The sequence below is a fragment of the Diadema antillarum genome, unplaced genomic scaffold (genome assembly GCF_040938485.1).
Source record: "Diadema antillarum isolate AM-2024a unplaced genomic scaffold, OU_Dant_1.0 seq00000460_RagTag, whole genome shotgun sequence".
In the NCBI taxonomy this organism is placed as follows: Eukaryota; Metazoa; Echinodermata; class Echinoidea; order Diadematoida; family Diadematidae; genus Diadema; species Diadema antillarum.
Window position 1 is genome coordinate 2,785,205 of NW_027271431.1, and position 21,128 is coordinate 2,806,332.

Sequence of the window (21,128 nt, forward strand, 5' to 3'; positions counted from 1 at the left end):
TCTTGTCCTGGAGGTCAGGTACATTCTCATCAATATTTGAAAAGCATGACGCTAAAACTGACCAAAACAAAAACAAAAACAAATTAGAGGAGGAAACAACACTTACCAACGAGAGGTTCCACATCGACTTCAAATTTCTGCGTATATCGGAAGTCTGGATCACATCCACTCTTATGGAGGACAATCTGTGATATGCATTCTTCTATTAACTTGTAGTACTGTGGCCTGTAGCGATGCAAAGCAAAACAACATCAAAGATGAATGGATATACGAGTGTTGTAGGCATCAAAGAAATACCTACAATGGATGAAGCAAAGACACAATTCACTCAAGATGTGGTTGTGTAATTGAAAAACTGTCCTGTTGTAGAACATAATAATCTTTTTCTGATCCCTGTTCACATGATTCACCATAAGTCGTCTAGATCCTCAGCAACTGGAGAACAAAGTATACGGGCGATAGACTATTAAAGATTGACATTGTGATGCATTAAAGGGATGGTATAGTATTGGTTGAGGTGAGGATTCAGTGTTTAACGTTTTGCAAGATATCTAGAAACCACTCTATGAAATGTTAATGAGCATACAATTCTAAGGGGAATTGAATGTTTATTTGATGAATCTGTTTTGAAATGACTGGGATATCCAAAAACTAGGTAAAACAAAGCTATCCCAATAAGTCGTGGCCTGTCGCATCTTATTGGGATCGCTTTGTTTGGATATCTCAGCCATTTCAAGACCAATTTTCATCAAATAAACTTCGAATTCCTCTAAGAATTACACATTCTTTCATATTTTATCAGAGGTTTCTCATTAGCTCACGAACACACACACACACAAAAAGTTGGAAACCTGAAGCCCTGTCTCAACCAAAGCTGTACCATCCCTATAACATTGATGAGTTTCAGACAATGTTCGCACCTGACATAGGTGTCCTCCCTGATGAGCATGATGTGTTGGAGGATGGAGAGGAAGTAGTTCTCGCTTGGCGTCCCAGCAACCAGCTGCTGGAGGAGTTGGAAGCAGCCCTCCAGGTCGTCCATCTCCACACGCAGGCCCTCAAAGCGGTGCTGGAACTCCTCGAAATCATCTTCGCGGTGCTCGTCGAACACTCGCATCTGGACGCAGAGCTCTTCGCTGGGGTTGTCTCTCAATTCCTGTAGGGTGTTGGTGGAGTGGGCGTGTCTTTAACGTGACTCTCCAGTCTTCACCTACCACTACTAGTAAGTACTTATTTTCTTTCACATGTTCCCTAGTGATTACATCCTATTGGTGATTAAGCCGGAAGGTCATCTAGTTGTCTACAACTAAACAGACACCTTTGCCATTCCTCCTTAACTGTACCCACTACTGGAGTCAATGCGTCTTTTCAAACCTTCATCACATTTTACCTCACATAGTTGTACATTACCATTTAGTTAACATCTTATAAGTGAAGCAGAGCTGTTTGCATGCAAAAAAATTCTGAAGGTCAACTTTTAAGGTGCAAACTTTATTATGCTTGACAAAATTTTGAACAGAGGGGTGATATGTCTCAAATGAGTGAAATGCCTTTCCTTTGAGATACTGTAAATGCTGATGAATTGACCTGGGCTCATTTTTATGTGACGAGTCAGTAAGATTTGTATATGACCATCAATTCATCGATTTAACTTCACATATTTTTCAGATTAGCACAACCTGAGCCAACCAGTACTACATCTTTGTGCAGACTTGGAACTACATTAGCATAAAGTTAAGAGTTAGGCAACATCTACCACATTTCTGTGGAATCTCTGAACAGGAAGTACAGCTTAATTCTACAAGGGCATTGTGCATCTGTCACTTTGGCTCTAATCCAAGCTGACAGTGAAATTTGAATACCACCCGAGAAGTGGATTTGAATTTATATCAGATCCTTTTATGTAAGAACAATGTATGAACCATCCCAGTTCATCAAGCAGGGGAAGTTTTGTTTACACGGCAAAATAAATACAAGAAGTATGTCATTAACATATGACCAGTAACACTTTGATGTTATTAAATCTTTGTGAATCTTACAAAGGGTTCTAGAAGATATCAAACACCTACCCTGTATATGTGGGAGCATATCAAATTACTACTCCTGCCTACAAATGTGCAGATAGTCTTAGTCTAACAGTGTCTTACAAAGTTGTTCGAATCCCCCCTGCATCAGATTTGAACGTGGTAGGCATGGGCTCAACTTACCGGCAGTTGGTCAATCATCCCTGTGCGGAGGAACTCATTTCTGAGATGTAACCTGAAATCCAGGTCATCCGGAGTGGTAGTCAGGGCATTGACAAGTTGCATACACACACACTGTGGAGCAGAGAAATAGAGGCTATCTTTAGTCACAGTCAGATCATTGAAAAGAGCACAGAGTTGCTTTCGTTTGTTGTTTTTTAATCTCTTTAATAAAAACCAGTTCTGAAAAGCAGATAAAATTCTAATGTTTCATGAGTGTGAACATTAGATTCTCACATTCTGCAATGAAGGGACTGCTTTATCATTGTAATAGATGGTCAAATTCAAGTAATTAAGTCACAGGTGAGGAATGTTTCATATTTTCTGCAATATCTCAACAAAAACTGTGAAACACACATTTGATTTGGAGAATGAACAAACAGTAATTTCTGATCCATGAAAAACCCTGCATGTGTTGCCATCTTTTTATTTCTTTACAGTGATACTTGATGTTGGTACTGACAACACTTGCATGTATAGATGTGTACATATTTCTGCTCTAATATCTTATGTGGTAGTTCCTGATAAGTATCATATATTCGCCATCTAAATGCCACCCATTTCAAATGGCTTGCACACTGAACTTCAGATTATAGCAGAGCATCTTCCCATCTGACGCTTCACTGAGGTCCTGAATGAACTAGTCAGAAATCAGAGCCGAGTTTCTAGATCTATTGCCTTTATTACCAACTGCAGTTACATCTTTTGGGACAACATTAAGGCTTGAGATGATATTCACTTCACCAGAATCCCACTCTATGTTACTTTCTGTTTTCACTTTCATAGCCGTAAGCATACTTCAAGCATGCCGTCCTCTGCAAGCAATCAAAACTTACCATGAGTTGAGGGTTGTTTTCGAGCTTCAGGGCCTCGATGATGGGCGTGAACCTCAGAGTTCGTCTGACTTCTCCAACCTCTGTCAGAGCTTCAAGGACCTTGTCATGCCTGGGGGAGGGGAGGAAGAGAATCAATCACACCATGACTACCACTAGGCAGCAAGAGAACACTGAAATATTTCTATGCAAAGATATTAAACGGGCTTTAAGGTGAAGCCCCTTTCATTGAGGAAACAGGGGAAACATATCTTTTCAATCTCATCTTTCACAAAGACTGAAAGTGAAAATCTGATCTAAAAATTCCCGATATAGGACGGAAAGACAATTTTTCTGCACTAAAAACTCCTCATGTATCAAGCCAATTCCAATGCGCTGAACGAAATGACATCTGCGCATGCGTGTGAGTAGGATCTCACATGAATTCTCAAAGCGAGAATTACGAAATAAAATGGAGCTCAATTCATTCACATTTATGTTTTGAGAATGGGGTCAAACATTCCAAAATGTATTGCATCTGCTCAAGGTTGATGTAACATCAGTGCGGCACACTTATTTGTGCAGCTCACAGAAGAAAGTTTAAGCTATGTGTTTGGCAGAGAGTGTCAACAAGATATGGAAAAACAGACATGCACCAAACATAGTACAACATATTGAGAGACTTTAAAAGCATACATTTCAGGAGTATTTCATTTGCTTTTCCACACTTAGAAAAGATAGTCAAATAGACTCTGTTATAAGAAAGAGACAAATATGGTTAGAAAATCTGATGAAATTCATCCCTTCCATTCCAAACTCACCTTCTGTTGTCTCCCTCGTAACACAGGAGTCCACACATTTTGTATTTATTCCACAACAGACAACGTATGCCAGAAATGAATGGTAAACAAGACCGTATAATCCGACATGTCACTCTAACCACTCTGATACCAGGAGTGTCCAGATAGACTCTGGGGATCTACGATTAAATACCAGACCACTGTCCAGTGGAGCTAGACAGGACTTGAAAGAAACAAACAAGGAAGCCAGAGAAGGGTGATAATGAGGTCCAAGTTGATTGGGAGGAACAAACACTTAGGGTCACAGCTAGAGAGTCTGGGTGCCAGTAGGGGGCAGGGGGAAGAGAATAGTGGGGAGGGGGGGGGGGGGGAGGTAAGGGGTGGGGTTGAGGGGAGATACTTGTAGAATCTTTCAAAACTTTTGACAGTGGTGATCAGATTGCCATGACAATTGATAAGATAAAACATAGACTGAAATCACCATTCATTCTCTCTCACTTCAGTGTTTACTGTTATATTAAATCATATCTGTGGGTAGGTGCCTACATTCTTTACAGGTTCCCTTAAATGAGTATATGAATAAATTGATAATTGAATGAATGAATTAAAGAATGATTGAATAATTTAATTAATTCATCAAAAAATGAACAAAAACAAACAAATAAATCCAAGATAACATTCACAATGCTATTGGTGGCCAAAGTTGCAAGAATATTTCTTTTAAAAAGGTGCCAAGGAATAGTATGGGTACTGAAATATTCCTTCAATAAAGAGTATCATAAATATGGACTGGGGTGGCTCTTGTATTTCATCAATGCAAATCAGATATTATCATAAATAACTGACTTGACATGTCATGAGTAATTCTATAATGTGTTTGAATGGAAAAAAAAATGATCTTCTGTAGAGAGCATTGACCTACAGTTGGTTGACAAAAGGGTCAAACTTTTTTCCAAATCTACACATGGTTGGTTTACTTTTTAAGAGCTGATAAGTCATTTGACATTGTTTTATTATTCCCTGGAGCAAACATATGACCTGATGGACATGGATCTTTTCTGTTTCATTTTGTCAGAGAAAAAACAATTCTCTTTTCACAGCCCAAGATCTCAACATAATTTGTTTATGCTGTTCTTTAAATGTAGTAAGTATGCATGAAATCATCAAATGTGTTTTTAGCAACTATGATGTTCACGTAAGTTTGAAGTGTTTTACAGAATATGTTTTACAAAATAAGTATCTTGATACACTTTTCTTTACAAACTTGTCAGCTCTGTTTTTTTCTTGTTACAGAATAAACTTGATCAGTCCTTTTCCCACTTGTTACAATTCTGGAGGAAAAGGCATTACATCAATTGAAGGCACTAAAGAATCAAATAGCCAAAGACAAAGATCTCAAGTTCTTGTGACGCTCACTTTGGATACTCAGCCAATGCTAGCTTTTTATAGCATTCCTGCCTCCCCCAATTCACACTACATCTTGAACTTGAACTCAGCGGTCCAACGTTTACCATCAGCCCTCTCTAACACAGGAAGGGAATCGATTGAGCTTGTAATGAATGACTTCTCCTCAACCCTATATGGCATGCTGCCCAGCCATTTGGCTTTTCCATTCTGAGGGGAAGGGAAGACAGAGAACGAGCGATAGAGAGAGAGAGAGAGAGAGAGAGGAAGAGAGGAGAGAGAGGAAAACAGAGAGAGAGCGCAAGAGAGGGAGAAAAAGAAGGAGGGATAGAGTGAAGAGAAGAGGCAAGAGGGATAAGAAGAAAAAGAAGAAGTGAGAGAAGGGAAGGCAAGAGGGAAAGATAAAGAGAAAGAGGATAGGGAAGAGGAGAGAGGGAGATAGGAAGAGAGAAGAAAGAAAGAAAAAGAAGACATAGGGAAAGGAGTGAGGGAGATGGGGCAAGAGAAGAGAAAGAGAAAGAGACTGGAGAAAGCAGGAAAGAGAAGGAGAGAGTGACAGAGAGAAGAGTATCACCCCAAGAACCTGGCTTAACAGGTGGACTGGGGAAGGAAATCCCATTATCTGTTCAGGAATAGTCCTATTAACAACTCTATCCACTCTCTGATGAGAGATGTGTTCATAGGTTGATGCCTGCCGTCCTGAAAATATCTCTATTTCAACTGCTTTTAATTTCTTGTGTACGTTTGTGTGTGTGTGTGTGTGTGTGTGTGTGAGTGTGTGTGTGTGTTTGTTTGTTTGAGCATGTCCTCACGAGCTCATCTGTTTGTGACAGTTATCCCGCTATTTTGAACACAGGAAAGCTGCTTACGTTGTTGTGTGAAACAAACAACAACTGGCTGTTACAACATTAGCTGGCTGCGAGAAACAGGATGTGTTTGTTTCTGTTTAGTCAGGATAAAAGTTTGTTTACAAGCCACTCGTTTACTGTAAATGCTGAACATGGACACTGAGATCAATGTACAAACCCTCCTTGTTTTGATTTCTATGACTGTACTACAAACATAAATATTTATAGTACTGGTGCGTCTTCTTTAGTGTAACTGTCTTCATTACACGTGACAAAACAGTCATGGTATACAAAGGGAGCAAATGAATCCAAGAGCAATCACTCAAATAGCCTTCAGAGAAGTAAAGGTGAAAGTTTCACATCATATAACAGTTTCATTTTCTGGCAGAAATTCTGATGTATTCAATATGTAGGAAATCTACCAAAGACTAATGCCAGATTTTGCCAGTCTGATGTTGTTTTCCATTAGTATAATCATAAAGATGATGATGACACAAATAACCCCCATTACTAAATAATTTCTATATCTATTTCCTCTTAGCTAGTTTAGGAAGAAATTTTGTCTGTATACATTCAGTGTTTTTCACACAGAACTCAAATGATGTGTGGGAAAACAGGTATTTATAAATACAGATAACGAAATCCCTTTTCCATAACTTGAGATGAAAGGTTACAAGCCGACAACAGCTGCAACACGACATTACACACACTCTTTCCCCCGTATGCTCTTTTGAGACACTGACATTGATTAAGCCTCCTCCTGATCGAGAGTGGCCTGCGCCATGGAGACTGTCAGTGACTGTGAATGATGCGAGTGTTTCAATCGCCATGACAACAGGGAATGCATCTTCGCTAGAGTGAAAACCCGGGGAGCACCTAGTCAGAGACAGTGTGAATTCTCTAGCATCCAACAACCTATAGGGCATCAGTCAATGGGGAAAGCATGGCTGAGAGAACAGTTTTCTGTAGCAATCAGCAGTCCTCTAGGATGATTTTCCCTAAACTCATTCTGTTATACACCAAGGAAAGTCAAAGGCTATTTTCCAAAAAGAAATGAAGGATTTTAAGTGAACTCTTAGTGAGTGAGAGTTCTCCATAAGATTTGTATCGAATGATTGACAATACAAACAGCAGTAACTGCAATGAAACATTTCTTGTAAAACAAAATTCTTCATTTCAGTAACCATAGCAAAAGATAGACAGGACCAAGCAGCGACAACTTAGCTCTAACCATATCCATTTATTTGTTCTGGTAGTGGCAGTGATCACAAATTTAAATTGCTTTCTAGTTTTTCTTCGGGGCCTGGCACCAATCCTAACACTACAACATCACTTGCAACATCTTCTGCAAATACTTGGGACTTGCTCAGAAGCCAATAAGAAAAAAAAAAGAAAGAAAGAAAGAAAGAAAGAAAGAAAGAAAGAAAGAAAGAAAGAAAGAAAGAAACATCACTCCTGATGTTGAGCCCTGGATGATGTATAAAGACAAAGAAAATTGGTGGTGCTGCTCCACCTTCAGATATATCATCTTGGTACCATAATCGACACCATCACTTGTCTGCGGGTCATGCGATACCAGGGATAACAGCCGAAAGGTCCAGACTGGAGGAGTTTTTAACTCACCCATCCGGAGGCACAAAGCACACAGCTGCCAGCAGCTTGGTGGTGTCGATCATCATGTTCTCGTAATTGGCGTCGAGGGCCGAGGCGATTTGGGTGATGGCGCGCTTCTTGGAGAAGACCGTCTGGATTCCATACTTGTTGTTCATGAAGGCCTTGATACACTTGATGCATTCATGTCTGATGTCTGCACTCTTCTTCCCTTCTCTAAGATCCAAAGAAAAAGAAGGAGAAGAAGAAATTGTTCAGAAAAAAATAATTATATAAATCATGTACCCTAGTAAAACCATTTTTGACATATATGTGTAACCTGGAAAGGAGAACTGAGAGGAGATGTGTCTTGCCGGAAAATTGACAGCAATATTTGCTCATGAATACATTCTTTTTTGATTTGTTACCTTTCCCATCACTGGCATCAGTGTTCTCTCACATAACATAGCATGGTATTGGTACTTGGATAAACTAACAAATCAATTTTGTAGTTTGTACTGCTGCAATTGCTTTTATGCAAACAAAGCCATAATAACAAGCATTGGGTACATCATTCAACTTTTGTATGAGTATGGAAAGTCATCTTGTACTACGAAATGTTCCATACTTATTCGTTGTCTCTGATTTTCCAGAAGAATATTAATTTGATTGGAACATGCTGAAGAGAGTGTAGACTGTATTATAAGTGAAGATTACACTGCAATCATAGTTTTAAGGTTTGCAATTTAATTGTTATATATGACTTTATAACATGTCTATGTTAAATTCTGAGAGTTATGTTGGAATGTTCTATTTTTTCTCTTCATTTCTGAAGGACCTCACAGTACTTTCAAAGGTTTGAAATGCCTTGGATCTACGGATACTGAACAATGTATCAATATGAGCTTTTTACTGTAAAATACTTTCATCGAACTGGAATTCCAACATTTATGCATCAAGCAACAACTGTAATTTCTTGCTACTATCAGTTTACAAAAACAAAGAGTAAACTTTAAGATGTTAAAATTAAAAAAAAAAGTAATATGATTAAGACTAGTGAGAATTTGGTAGATTTCTGACAGAGCACGTCTTTTCGCCGATGTCTGATCTAATATTCAGCTGAAAACCCTTAACAGGAAGACCAACCCAGTGCCAGAATCCATCACGGGGAAGTAGCCTTAACTTCCCCTACAGGGAGCGCCCTCGCGAGGTTCGTTGCAGGAAATCCCCAGTTTGTCTTGCAACCCAAACAAATTTTCGGGCAATTTGGTCCCAAACTATGTTAACTCCAAGAGTTTCACCCCTGGGCTGATTTCCCAAACACCTTGCGGTTTTCCTCCCCTAGGCTAATCGAATTGTGGTCTCTCAAAATTTTTGTCCTTTTTTTTTTTTGGGGGGGGGGGGGGGGGAGGTGGGGAGGGTCGGAGGGTTGGGGTACTCTTCCATACCGGGGTTTCTTCGTAGGCAATTTCACAGCAAGAGTAGTAACAATGTTACAGTCAAGGGGAGGTTGTGACTTGGCATATCTTCAGAAGAAGACTGACTTTGCTATGGTTTGGATTGTAAGTGCCAGTGGACATGAACTGTTTGTTGATTGAAACCTTCAAACCATCTCCGTCTAAAGAAATGTCACACACAGGAACCAAGGCTGCGTCATGTTACAGCTGCGAGAATGAGAAAGCTGAGATGCCATTAGATACAATAAAAGTGAATGTGCTCTGCCAATTATCTTAACAGTTCTGAGTGATACCCAATTAAATTGCTCATTAGTCAAGACTTCACTTCCTGTCTTAGCTGGCATAAGAGGATAAATCTATCTTAGGCATGCAAGACAAAGCATTTTGTACTTCCAAGGAGGTTAAAGAGATGGAGTTCCAACTGGCTGCAATCATTGAAACAGTTGTCAGTTTTCTATTGATATGCAAAAGAATTCCACAGAGTGTGCATTTGTGCCTTTAATGATCATTGGTCAATGCTGCTGTCTTGCTGAGCAATCTGAGGATTCATTTTGAACATTAACATAATTTTGGCTACATTTTGCTTGTTTATTTGTTAAATGGTATAAAATCTAACTTAATGATAAAGCACATAAAACAAAAGTCAAATCCTGTCCAGAGATATATGGAAAAGTGTAAATCAGAGCTGTATCATGTGAAAGTGTTTAAAACTGTTTCCTCCGGGAAAACTGGTTGCATCACTTTTCCACATAATTCTGACATATATAACTGATATGGAATAATCTCCTATATATCAGATAAGTGCTGCGGCATGCCCAGTCATGAAATTTTCATTTCATTTCATAATTTTCTGCCCAGTTTCTGTTCGCGCATTCATATGCTTTTAACATTTATATATCATCTATCTTTTATGAGTAGGGATGGCAAAAAGTAATTACCATTACAAAGACATATCTTCCTTAGAAAGTGGCTGATGACTATGCAGTGACACACAAGTCAATTGTCTTCCTATCTGCGGGGCAGATCCGTTTGGTACATGTTTCAAATATCTTTTAGTGAAGTAAAAATAAAAATTCCTTGAGTGGGCATGTCCAGGTGCTAATCTATGTTTTGCAATTTGCGGATATTCCTTGACTTTTGTTTTTATGTATTTGGTCATCACATGAAATTTTATTTCATTTCATGAATACACAAGCAAAATATACCTGATATCATGTTAGAGTCCAAAACGAATCTTCAGATTGCTCAGAAAGACAGCGGCTTCAAACACTGAACATCAAAGCATAAATGCACCGGCAAAATTCTTTTGTGCATCCTTACAAAACTGAGAGCTGTATGAGTTATCATAGCCAGTTGGGACTTCAGCTCTTATACCTCCTGGCTCTGACTAGGTCAATCTTTACAAAGTTGAACATTTCCTTGCTGCAGTACGCCTGTGAGGCTGAAAGACCCAGGAGGGCAGTGGGGCAGAGGGACACCCCTTAATTGGCCGAGAGCAAGTGGTCCTAGCCTCACCAGGCCTGGTCAGTTAGGAAAGAAACTCACCTCTGGTTGAAGTCGTCCAGGATCTTGAGGATGACGTCCAGCCCCTTCTCCCCAAACTGCTGGACCCAGCTGATGGTGTTACTGGCCAGTGAGACACGCAGGGAGCTGAGGATGTCGTGAAATCGACCCATATCCGAGGGACCGGTGTTATACAGCTCCAGCACGTAGTCCCCTGGCTTCATCTGGGCATCATTTCGACCCTGCGCACCAAGAAAACTCATCTCGATCAAGAGAGTGCTTACTAATAAAAACATATGGACAATCCTCTTGTATCTTGAGACGTTTAGGAGTGGATCACAGCTTCTACACTACATTTCACATCACACAGTGCTCTCAGAAAAGACTGGACACGAGGCATGCTGCAATGAATTCCACTAAAATACTTCAGGTGTGCTACATCCTTCCTTCACTACGGTACCTCTTGTCCAATACATGACTGGACAAGCACCCATGATGCAACATCCATGCACAACCTTTGATAAAACAACACTTTGTTTCTCTACTAACACATCAATGACAATATCAAGAGTTTGCTTTATCTCACTATTTTTGAATCTGTCCAGTAAGGACTAAAATTTATTTACCATTTTGCCATATCATGCTTCGACTTTGAAGCAACGTTTATAACAATTTGATCATTTTCACAGCCAGGTGATATTCTGTTGATAATCTCTGATATCTATAGAATTTTCATAATCTTTATTGAAACTGATATTAGCATGCCATCTGAATTACTAATTAAAAATATTTACATGTGTATGAAGTTTGATGGATGAGCCTTTTAGTCATGCAATCAGCATATCCATCGAACACTCAAAATATCCTAATCATCATCAGGAGACGGCATTTTTTTTTTCAATCTAATGAAACTTTGATGCGATACTGGAAAGGACTACCGAAGGAATTAGCTCACAGCCAGCTACTGTCATCCATGCTTACTAAGTGAGGTTTTAATTTGTTTTTGCCCAGAGGAACAAGGTGGGGGGGGGGGGGGGGAGGGGACTAATATTTAGGGAAAGATGTTTTGCGAGTCTCATTATTGAGGCAATATCTATCTTATTGTCTGGTTGGGTGTCTGGAGCTGACTCTCCAGCTGTGAAACATAAAGCTTGCACAAACTCTTTCTTGATACATCGTAGACACAATACCGGATGCCATGCTATTTTCCCCAATTACCGAGTCTACTACTTCTGCTCACTCTGGCAAAGACCTGCAGCTTGTTTTAAGTAAAGATTAAAAGCGAAAGCTTTAATTGAAAGGCAGCAGTTCTCTCCAGCAAGCTACGTCACTGTTCATACAGTTGATAAGAACACAAAAATGGTTAGTCTAAATGAGTCTAAAAGCTTTGTATCAAATTCAGCTCAAAATATTTTTTACTCAAATTCAGAGCCTTCTGAATTTTGACGTATATTCTTTAAAAGCTGGAGATAATGTCTGGTATGATCAAAAAGTGAAATGTCTTTCCAATTTTTTTTTTTCATTTGATATTGCATTATGGAAAAAAACTCTTAATATTACAGTATATACATTGCACTGCACTGTCACTTCATACAACAAGATCGATAAATTTAGAACCTTTTTTGTGGGGGGGGGGGGGGGTGGTTTGCAAGAGGTTTACTACTGAGAGTTCTCCAGAGTATCAGAACAAATATACTTTTGTCTGCCAATGCATTTCGAAGGAGAAAGTCAACAAAAAAGTACAAGTAAATTTATCCCAAATCTATTCAAGCTTGAAGAATGGTGCCAAAAGAAAAAAAGCTCTAAAAAATTGGATATCAGTGCTACATAAGACACGTAGGCTTCATATATTCATTATATGCATCTAGTGTGAACTTTGTTGATACATGGTTCACATTACAGTCCTGTAAGCAGGCATGTTTAGATTTCATTTGGTCAAAATGGAGAAATGCGATATGATTTTTTTTTTAAAGCACAGTTTTGATTTTTTTTAGATAGAATGATTTATTTCACACCAAGTACAGGAAATGAATTGTTGACAAATGCCTGGGCTCCTATCAGCCGATTAGCCTAAGACTCTCAAGTTTCAAACCAGGATGCACAAACCTGTGACGATGTGTGTCAAGTGGAACATACACAACGTATTACATTTCAGATATTGTGCATAGTACCTATTTGACTCTTCACACATTTTGTGCCATATGTGAAAAGATGTACACTATATGGCCCATTACATTATACAACAAAAAAAATTTGTGTCAGGAATCTTTCACAAACTGGGGCAAACTGCCTTTTTTTCTGCAGCATGACACTTTTGCAAATCGGCACTGGCATTCATTGCACTGTGTAGACAAAACCTTTCACGAGCATTTTACTTTTACGAATCTTGGCTCCTTGCAAAAGTTTCATGCACATCAACATTTCTGGTTTTATGGCATGCCAATGCTACTTTATAGCACCGATTCCTTGGACTGTGTGTTAGCTACAATTTACGACACAGTAGCAAATCTTCATCTTTATAAGATCCGCTTCCTCAGTCATTTGTGTGTGTGTGTGTGTGTGTGTGTGTGTGTGTGTGTGTGTCACAACTTGAGAAGTAAAAGCTCTCCATCTTTTTTCGCTACTCTCCAAAATACAGAAAATGGCATGTATGACAGCAGAAATGGGACACGGCCAACTTGTCAGTGAACCCCTAGCAAGGGTGAGGACCAATGACCACACCCTTGGATTCATCCCCTCTCTGGACCACCAATGGACCACTTACTGTGCTGGAGGCCCCTGTCCTCTTCATGTACTGGACCACCATGTCCCTCTTGGTCTTCATATCCCTGGACCTCAGAGGTGCGGCTTTCTGGTCAGTCAGGCCCATGTCCTCCTGTAATGGTCAGAGAAATTCAAGGAGAGGGTCAAGATCATGCAGAAAGAAAAATGCAATAACTTAATCTTACAGCTTTTATTCATTACATACTACACACGGGGTGGGGAAGGGCTTGATTAGAATTGGCTCACTTTACCCATTAGTGAAGAAAATTTTGGGATGATTCACCACTCTCTGTGCAATCTGTCACCATACAAAACATTATTTACTTGTTCTGTATTATAATCTAAGCTTCAATCTCATGAAAACTGTTAATATTTCATCACCATACACCAAGGATAAGAAATTTAGTTTGGTCAGTATATTCATTGCTTATTACTCTGTACACCGTCCTTACTGACAGCTGTCATCTACAGTAAGCACATATGAGAAAAATTGCATAAGAAGACTGTCGAAAAAGACTGCATAAGGAGCAGGTATTTCAACTTCAAAGGCATTCAAACCTTGTCCCCCATAAGGGATGTAGAATCCTGTGGACTTAGCTGAAGATTAAACAAGCGAGTATGGGACTTAAGGTCAAAGTGAAGGGAGATGTGGTAAAGCTTGAAGATGGGCTTTATTATTAGGACAAGAAGGACTTTATCCCCATGTGAGGTCAAATCCTACTTAAAGGACTTATGATACAAGCAGGATTAGGGTCTTTAAGAAAGACAGGTTGAGGTCAAATGGACAGAGGGGTGAGCTGTGGATGTGAGGGAGTGTGGACATTCATCCCAGAGACAGGATTGTTCAGACACTAGGTGCTTTCATATAGATCTGCATTTTTCGTACTGCTCACAGTATAGATTGGAGTATAAGTTAACCACACTCTGACACTTGCCATGACGGTAGGTACCAGTACCTCATCTGGTTACACAAATAGTCACTAGATAACAAGGGGCCTATCACATACTCATGCAGTTATAAGATGCAATGGTTGTTGTTGTTGTTCATTTTCCATCTGTGAAGATGGCTGGATAGCCCATATGGTACATACTACTTGGTGATATTGATATGCAATGTTTTATGAAAGACCATGGACAAGCACATGGACAAAGGTGCACAAATGCACAGGAAGTTTGATTGATGTCTGAAAGATGCCTGATGCTAGAAAGTTTCCTTGCTACATTTGTACCTTTCAGAGCACTTGTCAGAGGTGGATGGTAACTACAGTTTGAGGAAGGAAATAGAACACTTGACTTTCTTCTCCTAAAGTTATTACCATACTTTCACTTGTCACTTAAAAGCACAAAGTTAGTGATACACAAAAAAATATGCATTAAAAGACAGAAATCAATTACAACTCTATGCAGTATGCCTCCGGCACCACTTCCTGGCAGAGGCATAAAAACAAACCCGCAACATACGTAGATGAATAAAATGGTTTCCTTCCTCCTAATGGCAAAAAGGCCAAGTTGGTCAAATTTCAATGAAAATTGACACCTACATATTGGAAGGTATACGTCAAAATGGCATTTGTTTGTTCCTTTTCCCCCATTTCCTTATGGAAAAATGAGTCAATGCATTAATGTAAATATTCTAAGTTTATGAGTATACCACTATTAGGGCATTATGGTTGAAACTGCATTCTTAACGCTCAACAACATATAAAATGTACACCACCACACTCATGACACTCGTATCTGTGGTAAACTTCCCACTTGGTACCTTTGGTAGTTAAAGCTGTCACATAGATCCTACTTATTTAGGTCATGGTTTCAATGTTATCTTACTACCTCAGCTACTCTTTCAAAAAAGCTGTCCTTGGCAGTTGACCCCTTTTAAGGACAGAACATATAATGAGAATATACAGACAGACAGTGGGTTACTTTTAAGGCAACACGACACACTATTAAGGAAAGCCAAATAACTTGCCATAAAAGATGGGTTGAGTGTTTCAACTTTAAAACACAGAATATATTACACAGCTATAGAGGATACTCATAAATTGTTTGTAACAGGTCTAAAAAGACATCATCTTGACTACACATTAACAGCAAACTGACATACTATTGCAAATCAATTGCTTTACTGTCAAACCTGTCTAATGCTATTAAAAGGGACTGTACAATTTTGGTTGAGGTAAAGATTTAGCTTTTAACGTTTTGCGAGATATTCAGAAACCACTCTATGAGATATCAAAGAGCATACAATTCTAAGGGATATCAAAAGTTTATTTGATGAAAATTGGTTTTGAAACGGCTGAGATATCCAAAAAAACAAGGTGAAACAAAGAGATCCTAATAAAAGTTGTGGCCTGTCGCCTTTTATTATTATCACTTTTTGGGATATCTCAGCCATTTGAAAACCAATTTTCATCAAATAAACGTTGAACCCTTCTTAAAATTACATGCTCTTTCATATTCCATAAGATAAGAGGTTTGTCACTACCTCACTGAGGAAAGTTATAAACCTGAATCCTCAACTCAATCAGTACTGTACAGTCCCTTTAATATCATGACATTGTATTTTTCTCCACAATTCTCCTCCCCCTTCCCCTCTCCCTCCCCTCTTCCTCCCCCCTTTTTTTTACAGTATGTCACCTTGACTTTGATTGAAAACACAAAAACCATCAGCCCAAAAGAAAACAATCCACACAGTTGGTTTGTCCTGGTCAACATAGCTGCAAGGCCATATCGTCCGTCACTTCCTCTGTTGGTGACACAGTTATCTGCCACATCTTATCAGAATATGGCATGACCTACAATGAACATGGTCACAGCTTTAGTCAGTATTGTACAAACACATCAGTTGGTGGAATTTCAGGAAAAATACAATATTTAGCCTACATTTTCATATCAACTGACATAATAACCTAATAGCATTACATAGGCCTATTACCTTGCATATAAACTTTGGAAATCATTTCTATGGCTACAAAGTGGCAGTAGATGCCTTCATCGTATGAATCATACAAATCTAACTGACTTGTACACATATCATCCACTGCAAAGTGCTAAAACAATATAGTGTCTACCCACTACTTGTAAAATACTTTTTACCAATGGCATATAAAACCCAAGTAAAATATATGATGTGCCAGATTTCCCCTGCCATAAGGTTAATTCCTTATATGGTGGACTCTTGTCTTTGGAACAGGAAGAAAGAGAAATTTAAGAAAAAAACAAGAGGACATATGAAACAGCATAGTGCCAGTAAATTTCTGCCCTATCAACAGATACTTCGTTTCACACTTGTAAGAGTACGGTTGGACGTCATTTGGTGTGACGAGTGTACATTTAAGCCCAGCTCTAGCAGTAGCCACACATAATTTAGAGCACTACGCAGTCATTGTGCACGCCTCCTATGGTGGGGCATCCTTAAGTAGCTTGAATAATTGATGAGAGAAAATGAGCCTCAATCCCTTGGGAGTTAGCGTTCTGTGTTTATTTTAAGTTGCAATATAAAATACCTCTGTTGGGATGGACCTTTCTGCTTTTTTGGCAAAGCTTGCTCAGAATCCATTAATTACAGATTCTCCTTTAAACATCCTTTCATATTGCATGATTCGGTAGCCATTCAAGATATCTAGGAATACAAGCTACGATAGATAGCTCATTTTAACTTTCATCATAATTTGGTAGATTAACAAATTGATTACAGCATCTTGACAATCTTTCAATCTTACAGAGTATCAATGTTAACATCAAGAACCTTAAAGTGTCAGAAGGGAAAATGACAAAATAATCTAGGGAGAAGAGCATTAAAGTATGACTGATTTATGCACGGCTACCTCACTCATTTCCCCAGCCACGCAGAACGGCATGGATTAAATCATTACTCCAGTTCCTGACACTGGCAACCTCAAATCCATCCTTTTCAATCCTCCGTAAGAACACTCCATCATGAACTGCCAATCTTTTCTTGCACCTGATTGTATTAATAAAAATGTTGGATATTCATCTTGAAAACGTGCAAAAGAGAAAAGGGTGGTGACAACCAGCGAAAGACCACCGCATTCCGGAACTCTAACTTTGTGACAGAGACCATGAACATCCTCCTAAAACACAAGCCATTTTTAAAGAAATTCTTTGAGATCTGATATTATTATTAAAGGACAAGTTCACCTTCATAAACATAAGGATTGAGAGAATGTAGCAATATTAGTAGAACACATCATTGAAAGTTTGAGGAAAATCAGACAATCCGTTCAAAAGTTATGAATTGTTGAAGTTTTTTTGCAGTACCCGCTGGATGAGAAGACTACTGCAGTGTATGAATAACTTAGATGTCACATGCGTACAACAATATAAGGAAAATATAAAGAGAATTTCACAAAATTCCATCTTTTGAAAAAAGTACACATTCCCCTACCTCGTTACCGATAAATGTTATGGGTAATATTATTCCCCCTGCCTTTAGAAAGAGGCAAGTCAATTGCTCTTTTATTATGCGAAAAAAGTGAAAATATGTTGAATTTTCTTTTATATTTTCTTTATACTGTTGTACGCATATGACTCACAAGCTGTAGTAGTCTCCTCATCCAGCGGTTCCAACACAAAAATTTAAAAAATTCATAACTTTTGCATCGATTGTCCAATTTTCCTCAAACTTTCACTGATGTGTTCTACTAATATTGTTGCATTTTCTCAATCCTTATGTTTATGAAGGTGAACTTGTCCTTTAACAAGAAATCCACTTCATCTTTTATTCTATTATTCTATTTGGTTTCCAGTATCACATAATCTTTGAACATTACAATAAGAATACATTGACATACTTACTAATTTCTGAAATGCATAAAAACCAGCTATCATTATCGTCATTACAATCTCATGTGGTGAATTCAAGAGTGTGTTTTCTGAGTGTAATGTGAGACATTTGTACAAGTTTTCCAGTTTGGAATCACAGGGGACTGTACTCTTCATATCAAACATTTACATTCCTTGGGATGCAGTGAAACAAAAACAAAAGGTTTGTGACAACTGAGTGAAATCACACAAATATCATCAAAACTAATATTACCACTTCTTTCTAAGCACTTATTTCACACATTACACAAATCACAAAGTCAGTTTTTCACTAAGGCAACAGTTTCTCATGGTTTGCACATTTTGTTTCACTCGAGCTCTAAAATCTTAAAGCCCACGTAAATTCAGAGAAATCATCCAAAGTACACATGTGTACCACAAACTTCCCTCTATCATTTTAGTCATCTTGATGAAAATGGCAATAAATTGTCAAAGAATTCGTTTCAACAAATGCTCCTAAAAGAGCAAGTGTCAGCAAACACCTACCTATTACAAATATCAGAAAAATTTTGCACCCATGTCCCATTATTTATGTAGTATTGGCTTTTACATTTAAAGTTTTTTTAACAACTCTTTTTCACTCTTGCATAAAGTTATGACAAATGAGTAGATAAATAAAAGAAACAAAAAAAGAAGAAGGATTATCTGCACTGCATAGTTAGATATTCAAAGCAACTTTGACCCAGTTTCTGATAACAAACAGCATCATCACCACAACCATGCTGATGCTTTAAACATGTATTATACAACCATGACTTCCCTTGGAGGCATGCCTGAATAAACCAGTGTGTATTGAGGCTTACAGCCATCACTGTGGGTTCAGAATATATGAATATTTCCCCAAGTCTTTTGCAGCACTCGAGGCTACTTACTGTAACAAGACGCATTGCCAACTTGTTGAGAATGTCAATGAAAAGAGAAAAACAGAGAGTTTCAGGAGATTCTATGTCACTACCTGGAATTTTGCTTAATTGAGATAATGTTCATCAATATCGTATAAAATTGCCCAAGTGTATAAACAGGCTTCTACAATCTGGCACTATGACCGGTTCTTTTTGAGAGTTCTAGATTGAACACATCAAATTTTTCATTACTGTTGATAATTGGACCCTCTCCAGCACGGATGTGACCTAGAAATTTGTGCATAAATTCCCATGACACTGTGCCTAATTAGGCTCATAGAAATTACAGCACTTTCAATGAGTCTTTAATTGGGGAATAAGTAGGTTTTGATTACTGCCTAATGGTACTGAAACTGTCTTTGGCTACAAATTAAATGAGAGCACACAGCCCTTCAATGTCTTTTATATCTCCATAAAACACTGTAGGAAAGATGACAGCAAGAAAGAGCACGGTGTCGAAACGGTACGGACAGTTTGACTTTGGGTCCTGTTTACCCCAATGATACATGATGCCATTATGCGCCTCTTGAGACAGCCTGGTTGCTATGGTTACAACCCACTCACAGAACCACACCTGATATGTTTTGACGACTGTGGAGGAGTATGCCTGAGGTTCATTATTGCAGCATAAACCTCAAACTGTAGACAATCTGACATAATGTACCACTCATTCGACACTGTACCACAAACTGTAGTCTACTTTCAGATGATATAACCATAATTATATCAAAACTTTTATAGATTTATATACGATATGTATGATCATACTTTTCCGAAAAGCCAAATACTGTATCAATATACTTTGTCCACAAAAGCAATTTTCAATACGGTTACATGGGCTAAAATGAGGGTGTGTGGTATTGCTATAATTCAAGAACATAAATACGTCCTCAAAGTTTTTGTTAAAACGATATCATTCTTGGTCAATGTGTCTGCTTTTGATTGACCAGAATTGTAGTATGTATTACTGTGTAGTAAAGGTTATGGAATAAATTAAGGTCACTTGATAGAAATTTGATTTCCCATCCAAGCCAGTAAAGGACTGATTGTCGCACCCGACCCGAGTCCAAACTGGCTCTGGGTTTTGTTTGTTTGTTTGTTTGTTTTTTTGACATCACTTCATGTATATTATCAGTAATAGTACCCATGATTTTCATGTACGTGTAAACTGATAAGGAATTATTCTACTATTCTCAACCCGTTTATGATGAGTCCCGAGTATAATCAGGCAGGTGTCCATGGAAAATGCGTGTTGTAGCAAAATCAAACCGTCCTCAACTTGTTAACCATCATGACCTCTTAATCACTAATAAAGCCTGTGTACCACTCATTTCTTTTCATGGTACTGCATCCTTTCTGACTGCATACAGTGCTGGTGTAGTTATGCCATGCTTGTAACTACAAAAACGTAAAGTTGTGGGAGGGTGCGGCAGCTGACTTATGGCTTCAATAAAGGGAGTACCTTTTGTACTCACAATTTTACAGTCCAAAGGAATTTGTTTGGTCACACACTGGTTGATTTGGCTTTGTGCATGCATTTGAAACTCGATGACAGTGAGTTTGACGTTGGGTGGAAATGGCATGGACAGAGGAAGTAGAGGGCACTTTGTGGTATTAGCCAGTGTACTGTGTAAACATGGTCTTGCCTGATCAATGTGGAAATTCTCAGTCTGTGCATCATATCTTTATTGAACACAAGTTAGTCCCATCTTCATCTTTCTGTCTATAACAGGCCTGGAAACCCAGATAAAATTACAAAATTACAGTCATTTCGTTCAAACATTTACAACATTGTACACATTTTACTGCACTATCATTTTGTTTTTGTCATGGAAAAATACACATTACACAAGCAAAAGACATGATAGACACACATCCACACACACACACACAAAATCAACATCGATGTGTATCCTATCAAAGGCATCATAAAAGTAGTGTAAAAAACTAACCCCAATCAT

General features: G+C 38.5%; 1 protein-coding gene across 5 annotated transcripts in view; it reads right to left on the bottom strand.

The window, feature by feature from the left end:
* LOC139733109 (protein diaphanous homolog 2-like) overlaps positions 1 to 21,128 on the bottom strand; it is a 97,044-nt gene that overhangs the window by 14,861 nt on the left and 61,055 nt on the right. For all 5 annotated transcript variants that reach the window (XM_071643956.1, XM_071643953.1, XM_071643954.1 and 2 more), the window contains exons 3-9: positions 13,422 to 13,532; positions 10,700 to 10,899; positions 7,731 to 7,934; positions 3,080 to 3,188; positions 2,208 to 2,318; positions 921 to 1,156; positions 107 to 225 (exon numbers count right to left, since the gene is read on the bottom strand). In XM_071643956.1, coding sequence (XP_071500057.1) covers positions 107 to 225; positions 921 to 1,156; positions 2,208 to 2,318; positions 3,080 to 3,188; positions 7,731 to 7,934; positions 10,700 to 10,899; positions 13,422 to 13,532 — 1,090 coding nt within the window. The remainder of the gene's footprint in view (positions 1 to 106; positions 226 to 920; positions 1,157 to 2,207; positions 2,319 to 3,079; positions 3,189 to 7,730; positions 7,935 to 10,699; positions 10,900 to 13,421; positions 13,533 to 21,128) is intronic.